At 30.2% G+C, this 10,570-nt stretch overlaps 1 protein-coding gene across 1 annotated transcript; it reads right to left on the bottom strand.

Moving 5' to 3' along the window:
* Positions 1 to 8,055: 8,055 nt before the first annotated feature.
* LOC132944339 (uncharacterized) lies at positions 8,056 to 8,869 on the bottom strand. The gene is made up of 2 exons (XM_061013630.1): positions 8,500 to 8,869; positions 8,056 to 8,403 (listed from the first exon to the last, which is right to left on the bottom strand). The coding sequence occupies exons 1-2, from the start codon at positions 8,622 to 8,624 to the stop codon at positions 8,109 to 8,111; spliced, it is 420 nt and encodes a 139-aa protein (XP_060869613.1). The 5' UTR covers positions 8,625 to 8,869; the 3' UTR covers positions 8,056 to 8,108.
* Between the last annotated feature and the right edge of the window lie 1,701 nt (positions 8,870 to 10,570).

The following is a 10,570-nucleotide window of genomic DNA, read 5'->3' as shown; positions in this document are numbered from 1 at the left end:
GGACGAAATTACATATTAAAACCAAAAATAACGATTTTAGTTATTTTGTTGTAATTTAAAAATAGTAAGTATTCGCGGATTTATGAAACTTTTAGAGTATATTATTATAATTTATAGACACGATGACACTTTCAAATGTTATAATTTGGGCAAAAATGACTTTAACCTACTATTGTAGGTGCTAATGTCTAATAGTAAAATAAATTACTTTAATCTTAATATTATTTATTAGTTAACGAGCTAAGTATTCAGCTAAGTAGCTAAGTATTCATAATGAAGATTCAATTTTCATATATAATATTATTTTATAGGCACTCAGTATATGTAATCATATGTTTATTTTTAGTTTAGTTTAGTTGTAGGTATTTAGTAAATAATAATAGGTATACGAAATTGTTTTTTCGAATAGCAATTTATTGTTTGTATTAGTACCTACACCATAATAGGGAACTAAAATTTTGTAAATGATGTACAAATGTATTTTTGGTGTTTTAAGGCTGCTGTAAGATCAATTTATGAGAATCCTTGCATTAAATTGTTAGGATTATTTGATATGAATAATTATTTTATTACATATAGGTAAGCCGATCAGAAACTATATTTACACTGAATGTTAATAGTAAAAAGCTATTAAAATATCTATTATTTGTATTTATTTGTTAATAATAATTAAGACTTAAATATTAGCAGTAATCTTGTTCCTTTCACAAAATGTTTTTTAATTATTTTTAATTTAATTTACATTTATACGTTTGGCATTTATCCCAAAGTTATCTCTGAATAATAATTCAATGATTCAATTTAATAGTTACATTATATGGATTATAAAAACTACAGTTTCCAGCTTCTACTACAACATTGTTTTATGTTTTTAATTTTTTAAATTCAGTCTGCACCTTGTGTCGGTGATTTTACACGTAATATAATAAAATTGATACTAGTGATGAGTAGGTACCTGATTGTTTAATCAAATTATTTACACGATTTCAATAAAAAAATATCTATGAAGTATAAACATCCGCATTTCTATTAACTATACATTCATAATTGTATGAGCTATACATGTTACATATATTTTTCGAAAAAATTATTTAAAAAAACAAGAATAATTCCTATTTTACGCCTAATTTAAGTCTAAAAAGTAAATGTAAAATAGTAGGTAATAATATGAAAACAAACTTACTCGTAAACATCTACTCTTCCGGTGAAACGTAGCTAGAGTGCCGCCATCGCCGAAGAAACAGCCATCTTCATCCATCTCCATCTAATCATCTCACTCCGATGAACTGAAACTTGAAAGTATCGAAATACTTTATGAAAATAACCTGATCATAATGAAATTTGCGAGTTTTTATTAAAACTTACATTATAATATGTACGGTTTAACGAACTGTCTGTTTATATTAGTGGCTTATTGTTTTTTTGTTCACTGAAATCAAAATATACAATATATTATATTTATAATACAATAGTATATTTTGCTGAAATTATTAGAATTGTTAACCGTCGCCGACGAATTTCGACAATTGACGATTGCCATAGATATTATAAAATATATTGTTTATTATGATAAATCCATAGAACTTATATATTATAGTATTATCTAGTACAGCGTTTCCCAACCTTTTTGCATTGGCAACCCATAAATTTAATCTTTATTAGGTACGCGACCCCCCCCCCCCCCCCTCCCAAAAAAAAGTATGCCGTAAACAAATAAGATTTTTATTATAATCCATTTTATCATTGAGTTTTTTATAAAATACAATACGATTACAATATACTGAATAATAATAACTTAATAAATAAATAAATAAAATAAATTATAATAAAAATATAAAATACAAAAAATTAGTATAATAGAAAATTTAGTGTGAATTTTGATTTTGGAAACTGTTGCATAAATTTTCCCACTGGGGTACAATTTTAGATAAGCTAATGCGCATGTCATGTGTGACATCTAATCTGTTTCTTTGTTTTGTTTTAATATTGGCCATGGTAGAAAATCCTTTTTCGCACAAATAAGTGGTAGAAAAAAGTAATAGTTTTTTTATTGCATTAATTGAAAGTTCTGGATATTCATTATTTACTGCACACCAAAAATCTACAAGAGTTTCATTTTTAAATTTATGTTCATAAGTTTTATCATAAGAAAGATCGATAATCTGAGTTTCAAGAAGCGTATTGAAGTTCAACTCTAGTACTATCAGTATTATCAGTACCTATACGGTATATTGATAAATCGTATGTTCTTTTACAGAAATCTTTGTCATCTGCAATGCACCTATTCTGGTTTTCTATTTCAATTATAGTTCGTATGCCAAATTTAACTATACAAACTGGTCCAGGCGCGGACTGGCTGGGATGCTGGGATGCTACAGCATCCCTTGCCCTAAAATATATTTGCCTAATATTATTTATTATATATTTAAAGACTCTAGACACCTAATGAACAACAGATTGTTACCAACTTACGATTACTAGTAATCTATAATATTGTACAACTTTGATTGAAAGTTTTTTGTAACTTGATACTTATTTACGTGTTTAACGTATATTCAATATTTTTTCAAAACAAAATAAAATATATTAATATTTTATAAATAATCTACATGTATTAAATTCGCCCCAACAATTTATGTTATTTGCCCTTTAAATTGTGTAGCATCCCGTGCCCTATTTTACCAGTCCGCGCCTGGAATTATGTTCCAGGGCCTAAAATTAAAATTGTTTGCTACTGCACACCTAATTCCAAACAAAAATATTTTAAAATAATGAACAAAGACCTAGTGCACACAGTGGCGTATTTAGGGGGGGGGGGGCGACGGGGGGGAAATTGCCTCGGGGCGCCAAATCCTGAGTACATTAATGTATACTCTGTCACCAATCGTATTTTAAACATAAATTTTTTTTCACTCACTCACACGACCGGTCCAAACTTTCTGCGACCCGACAAGATTTTCTCGGTAGCTCGGCGTAACCGATCCGGCCCTGGTGATTCATACAATAAATCATACCCACTTCTTTAATGCCTTAAGCCCTTAACACGTTGACGGACAGTCGTAGACAATATTTTGTTCTATAGGCATGCTTAATTGTGGCACTATCTGAACTTATAAATAAATGGAAATAACTATCTATAATAATTCGCTTTAAATCGACAATGTCCAAATTCACCATTTGCTTAATGTGGGCAACACCATGGGCGAAGATTGGGGGGGGCTTGGGGGCTTAGCCCCCCCCCCCCCAAAAAAAAATTATTAAAGATTTTTCATAGTATAAAATATTAAAATAGGTAATTTTACAACGATTGACAAAATCTTGGAACTTTACAAAATATATTTTTTTCCCGAAATGTTGTCAAAATAAATGTCAATATAATAATTATTATACCATATTATTATACATTTGTACCTAACCCTTTATGCAGTCACATAAAGACATTGAAAAAACTGGTAGTGTAATGGCACAGGTTTCTTCTCAACATAAGCTAATTATTGTAAGTAATCATAGATATGTAAGAACTTTGTGTGAAGTGACACTGTTTTTGTGCAGACAAGGCCTAGCATATTTAGAGGCCACAATGAAGCTTCCAGCTCCATGAATCAAGGTATGTAGTGGATAGTAATTTTTTATATTAATAATTAAATTAAACTAATTATTGTATTTAGGAAATTTTAAAGAAGCCTGTTATATGATTTCTAAATTATATCCTGAATTTGCCCAGAAATATAAAGAGAAAACGAAATACTAGCCATAGAGTTCAAAATGAGCTTATTAATATTTGTGCAGGATTATCAAAAGATATCATAATACAAGAAGTTGAAGCACCAGTATGCTTGCAAGAAAAATGTAGTGACTCTTCAATATTATACATTGAAAAAAAATATCAATATCAGTATTGAGAACGGTATTGATATTTGATATATTAGCTAATAAAAATAGGTTTATTGTACTAAAATAATAAAATATTTATTGTATTATAAATAAATGATTTTTAAAGTGCATAATATTATATGGTTAGTAATTCGTATTTATAAGTTTTGTAATTTAGTAATTTAGTAGTTGATGCGTACTGAATAGTGAAGGTATTATTGATATTATAGTTGGGGTGTGGGGGCAAAACCCCCACGGCTTATTTTGCAAAGAAACATTTAAGCCCCCCCTAAAATTCGATCAAATCTCCGTTTATGGGCAATACAACTTCTTCTTTCATAAGAAACCATTGGAATTATTAATGCAATTACCTACAGTAATGACACATTTTAGCAGTAATATTTTAAACTGCCATTATAGACACAAATATGCGATTCATGACAACCAAATTTTCTTGTCATGATTACTGCAATAACAGTAAAATTGATCGACTGTACGTCAACATTATTTACCTATTTAATCAATATCTTATTTTTAATTTAATTTAAGCACCCTCTAGTTGTTCGCCTAAGCTGGCTTTGGGTACCGACGACTAAGCCGCGATTTGCTTCACCATCATCTAACCAGTCACGTTACTGACATATCGACTAGATATATAATGGGGCCCGAATACTATGAAAAATGTTCTCGCGGACACCGTCAGTCGCCAAATTGCACTAATATCTATCAAATTTTAATACGTCCAGTCGTCCGATCGTGGGTGGCAGGACGTAAAAATGAGTGATTTCATGTCAGACTTGAAAATAATGATGACAAATGAGTAAATGACGATACGCAAACGGTATGACTGTGAAATATAACATATCGCCCAATCTATGAAAATGAACGCGTATTACACATAGTGTGTATCTTCATCATATATAGGTATAATGGGAGCTCTATTGAAATTAATATACTATATTATCCTACTTAGCTTGATCGTAGGCGTGTTCAAACTTAGTGGCCAATGTGGCACAACAAATTTTTTAATTGTATGACCTATATTTTTTTTAGACATGAAGAAACATTTATTTTTTATGCTACAAAACTCACAATGGTAGGAATATTTTTTAATTATGATCAAAAAGTATGACCATTGTCAAAACAATAAAAATACATTTAAAACTAAATTAAAAACAGATACATAATAAAGTAAATTGTTGATAAAAATAAAATGTTTATATTATATGATTATTATAGGGTGTTACCACTGGGTATCCTCTCTGATCGCACGATTCATGTTAACCTTTTATTATACCACTTATCAAACCTACTTATTGTACAAAAATTAATGTATAGATTGTAGATTTATTTCAATAAAAATAAAAAAAGTTGGGTAAGTGGATGTCACCCTGCTGTACAGTAGGTTACAAGTGGGTCACTATAATGGATGGTGTTAAATTTGAATTCAATGATATAATATCATTGTATAAAAAAAACGATTCTGAGCGAAAACGGTCAGTCAGCCTATGATTTTACCAAGTATATTTGATGATATTATTGGGAATAAAGTAATTTATATATAACCTATTTACGTGGAGCCTTGTTTTAAATTTTCAATCCTTAGCCATAAAAGTTAAAAATTTATAAAGTTTTAACCACAAAATAATTAATAAATTATAAATTTGATAAATGTTGTCAAAATTTGAACTTTAAATGCTTAAAAAAAATTGTGCCTATGTATTTTAAATATTTTTCAACTGCTATTAGAACGATATATCAGGAGCCTTATATTAAATTTTCACGTTTTTTTACCCAACAAATAAAATTTTATTGATATTTATAGAAAAAAAAAATAAAAAATTGAAAACTGACAATATCCGTAAACAGCTCAAAAAGAGTCAAATTATTTTCAAAATTTTATCATGTATATAAAATGCTAATACAAATATTCAGTGAAATTTTCAAGTATCTACAGTCATACGTTTTTTAATTACAACAAAATAAGAAAATTGTTACATGAGATATCGAGTGAATATCAAATGTTGTAAAAATATGAATTTCAAACGCTCATAAAAATTTAATTTGACTCTCTTGTAGACATTTTTTCTTTTGATAAAGGTAGACAAACTTATGGATAATCTATTGTATTACATTTTCAAATCTTAGATTTAAAAAGAAAAATTTTTATGAATTCTCAACTCAAAATAATTTGCTAATTTTATTGTCCTAAAAAATGATGACAGACACAAAAAAAAATAAAAAAAAACACACATTGTAAAATCAATACATTCATCGCTTCGCTCAGAATCTAAAATAAATAAAAAAATACTATAATATGATAATATAATCACTAATTAATAAATGCATAGTTAAAAAGATTACAATCAAAATCTATAGGTACTGCAGGGTACACATCCAGGGGCGGATTTACCCATAGGCCACCAAGGCACGTGCCTAGGGTGCAATATTTTTTGGGGCACAATTTTTTAGTTAATTTTTACTTTTTAGTTTTTCATAATTTCATAATTTTATTATATTTACCTAAATTTATATTTTTTATTAATTTTTTTTTGTATACAACTTGCATGAAACTGGAGAATGGCTCACGTAGTCACGTCGCAGTACCGTTTTAATTTATAAGCTATAATAATTAATAACCTTGCCGTTTGAGTCTAACCCTGCGACCGGCGCGCGCCGCCACCGCTAAAAGTTCGACATCGACACTCGACGAGGCAGTTGCCTATGTTAATGCATAGGAGATGGTATACGGGGTGTGCGGCGTAAACACATACAATATTGTGAATGGCGCATGCGCAAAACGCCAGCCAAGGCAGTCAAATATACTGCCTCGGGCCGCCGGGTACATGGTATATAGCCGCTCTACTAGCTAAGTGGGAGACAGCTCGCACAGTCCTTAGCAATTATTTGATATTGAATGGAACGACCCGCCTCACCCCGTACCCGAAACTACAATAAGTGTGCGCGCCACTGCGCGGACGCGCGGACACCAAAATAGTTTATTCTTAGAATACTGGAATTAATTCTGGAAATCAGATGTCTTGATAAAATAATTAATAATAATAAACATTGCGATTAAGAGACTGGAGTGCTCACCACTTAAATCAGTACCACCTGGCTACCTATAAGAAAACATCAATTACAATATTAAAGATTAAACATGGGAGCACGCCAATGTACGGAGCGCTAGTGTTATTGTAATGCCTAGGGGCGGAAAAATGGTAAGTCCGCCCCTGTACACCCGCACGACTTTTTTTTTATCCTGGCGGCATGATTTTGTTGGAGGCACAGTCTGCCGGGGGGGAGGGGGGGGGGGGGCAATGTCCACCTGGCCCTTCCCGTAAACACGCCTATGATGCTTGACACCTTTACATACATGCTAACCAAGATCATGCTAATCAATCCAATTTGATACTGACATTTTGAAATTCTCTGTGATAATTTTTTTTTTATCATGTCGTTTTTTGATGATTAAAGAACCTTCGCAGAATCCTTAGATCATAATGATCATATATCTTGTATTTGATCTAAGGTAACCATACTAAGTACCTAATATAACTAGTAACTACAATATTATAGTACAGGTTCAATGCTTGTATTTTGTTATAGTGTTTGATTTCTTGGCATTATTCCATAACTGCAGACCTTGTGTCCATATTGGTTTGAGTAGACTTTTGTACATAAGAAGTTTGATGCTGGTGGAGGTGTATTTATTATTGCATAATACAGTGTTTAGCATGCGTAGGTGATTATTTAGAGCTAGTCTTGTGGTTTTTATATGATGGGCCCAAGTAAGTCTTTGATCGAGTGTTAGACCAAGATATTTAAAAGTAGGAGAGTAAGGAATGGGTGTACCATATAAAGAAACATTAGGACACGGATCCAGCTGTCTGAGGGTGAAGGTAGTGTGAATAGATTTGCTTTGGCTAACTTTAAAACGGGTACAACACGATTGCGAACGAATGACGCTTATCAGAGAATTTTGTGTTTTACCTGAAAAACGGAACGATCGCGAACGTTTTTATAGACCACGTTGCCAAGTTTACAAAATATTTTTTTTAAATAAAAACTATTGATATTAATTACACAATGAAAACAACAACTACGTTACAAACTAAAATAAAATAAAATAATATTTAATTATAATTATTAATAATACTATTACAAAATCTACGTGTTAATGTTACGTTAAAAGCTGAAAAATAAATAAAATAACGGCTTTTAAAAATTGTTTTCTACATTTTTGCTTTTTTTAAATTTTTTCCCTGGTAGGAATTTTCAGTTTTTCTTAAATATAAAATTAGATCCTTGTGCATTTTATAATCATTATAATTTTGTAATGTTAATTCAATTTTAGATTTATCTTTTTTGGCCATAGGATTATATACGTTGTTTTTAATTGAATTTATTATTGTCAAATTTTGAGCTTGTGTTTCTTTTAAAACTGATATCACGACGTGTGTTGGAGGATGGGGGCTATAAAACTGACCATTGTACGTCCTATGAAAGCTCTCTGGGCCATTGTTAGTTCTACAAAATAATTATAAAAACTTAGAGATCTTGTATTTACTGGTAAAATTTAAGTGGGAAGGAACAAGAATTCAAGTTATTTTTTTTAAATCATACCTTGGATTTACTGAAGGTTCTTGTGCCCAAAGATATGTTGGAAATAATGCATCAGGTGGAATATATGTCGATACTAAATAGTCTGTAAATACATGACCTTCTTCAAGGCTGGGGCATTCGGGCATTTAAAAATTTGTTATTGACTAACACCAAATCTGACAACACCGCACGATTAAAGGCAGGTAAAAACGTTCGCAATGGTGTTACCGGAAAAGGTCCGTTCGCAATCGTTGCATTCGGAATCGTATATTACCCCTTTAAAACGACATTTTTGGTGTCTGGTGAACCAGTTTTCCATATTATGGACAATGTGATTTTGAAGATTTGTGGAGGCAGTGACAGGATCATTGTTGATGGAAATTATCGCTTTGTCATCACTCATCAGCAAAGTCACATGCGTATTAACTATTAAGAGTGGTTGGTACTTGGTTGGTCTTAAACGACTGAAACATATACATTTTAGGTTAGGTTATATATAATAGGGGATAATATGCCACCTTGTGGAACGCTGACGTTTATAATAATACCGCTATGTCGGAGAGAGCAAAAGAATTTGAAAATTCTGATCTGGCCTCTGGGAGATACGATTTTATAATTAGATAGTAAGCAGGTGGAAGGAATCTTTTAAGCTTGTACAGAAGAGGCCATCATGCCAAACGCGATCAAAAGCTTGAGAAATACCTAAAATCACACACGTACAATATAACTTTTGTTCCAGCGAATAGAAAAAGCGTAAACTAATCTGTGCACTTGATGTATAGTCGAATGAGAAGCACGAAACCTTAATTGGGTATCAGGCAGTACATTATTTTCAATAATAATGGATAGAAAACGTTTAAGTAATTTTAGTATTTTAGCAAAGTTTCTGAATCTATGAAAAAAATCCCCAAAAGTATACGTAACTGTTGGATACAGCTGTCAAAAATAATAATTAGTTAAAATTAATAAAAAAATATAAAATTTGAATGATTATTATTTTATTATTATTATAATATTGATACATAGGTACATATTATAATATGATATGATATTGCTATTTAAATATTTATTTATTTATAAACGGGTACCTAGTAATAATAGTAAGTATACTGTACACTGTAGGTACTATGTGTGTACAGTAAGTAGAATCTCAATTTAGCAATTATAACAGTGAAATCAAATAATATAATTTTTAAATGTAAATATGTTAAAATATAATATAATATTTTTAAAATTAATTGTATTTCTGTTTATGTATTCTATGATTTTTTAACTAAAATATTAATAATATATAATATACTAGTTACTAAAGTTATTAATTTTATAATATTATAAGTAATCATTAGCATTCTATAGACTATAAACAAGAAAATTAATAACACTACTATTATTTATATTTAGTGGGACTGTGGGAGGCATAGACCTTATAGACCTTATTCAGTTATTAACATATTTAATATTTATTTATTATAATATCTTTGTAATTAGTTTTTAAGGAGTTAAATATAGGCAATGTATGTGTATGTGGGTCGTGCGTGGTATATAATACCTAGTGATCACTTTACCCACTTATTACAAATATGAATTTCGGTGAAACATTGAAACTTAGTTTCGTATTTCAAATAATATTTTTACAGGAGTGACATAGTATGAACACTTATTGAAGAGAAGAAGGTTGTCATAATGACGCGTGTGGTGTATTAGAGATTTTGTATTAGTAGATTTTCGATATTTTATTCTCAATGTCCAATATTGCCTCTAAAACTTGTAATATTTTAGTTATTGAGTTTATTAATTAAAATATCGAAAATTTGATTTTAGACAAGCACAGATTAACTTCTCTTCTGAAATATTGATAATAGGTGTTTTACTCTATTAAGTACAGTATACTGCAGGACTGGTACCTTCAGTTTTTTACGGTTCCAAATGTTCCAATACTCTTTTTATTATGGGGTTCTGGTAATGGTTCAGGTTTTTCGGAAAATTTAATTTAAGGGTTCTGGGTTTTACAACTCTAAACAAAAATAGAAATAGTTTGTTTTTAGACGTCTTTTTGGTATCCCATACTGTAACATTAATATATAATAGTAAC

This window comes from Metopolophium dirhodum, chromosome 5 (genome assembly GCF_019925205.1).
Source record: "Metopolophium dirhodum isolate CAU chromosome 5, ASM1992520v1, whole genome shotgun sequence".
NCBI classification, from domain to species: domain Eukaryota; kingdom Metazoa; phylum Arthropoda; class Insecta; order Hemiptera; family Aphididae; genus Metopolophium; species Metopolophium dirhodum.
This window is presented reverse-complemented; position numbering and strand designations above follow the sequence as displayed.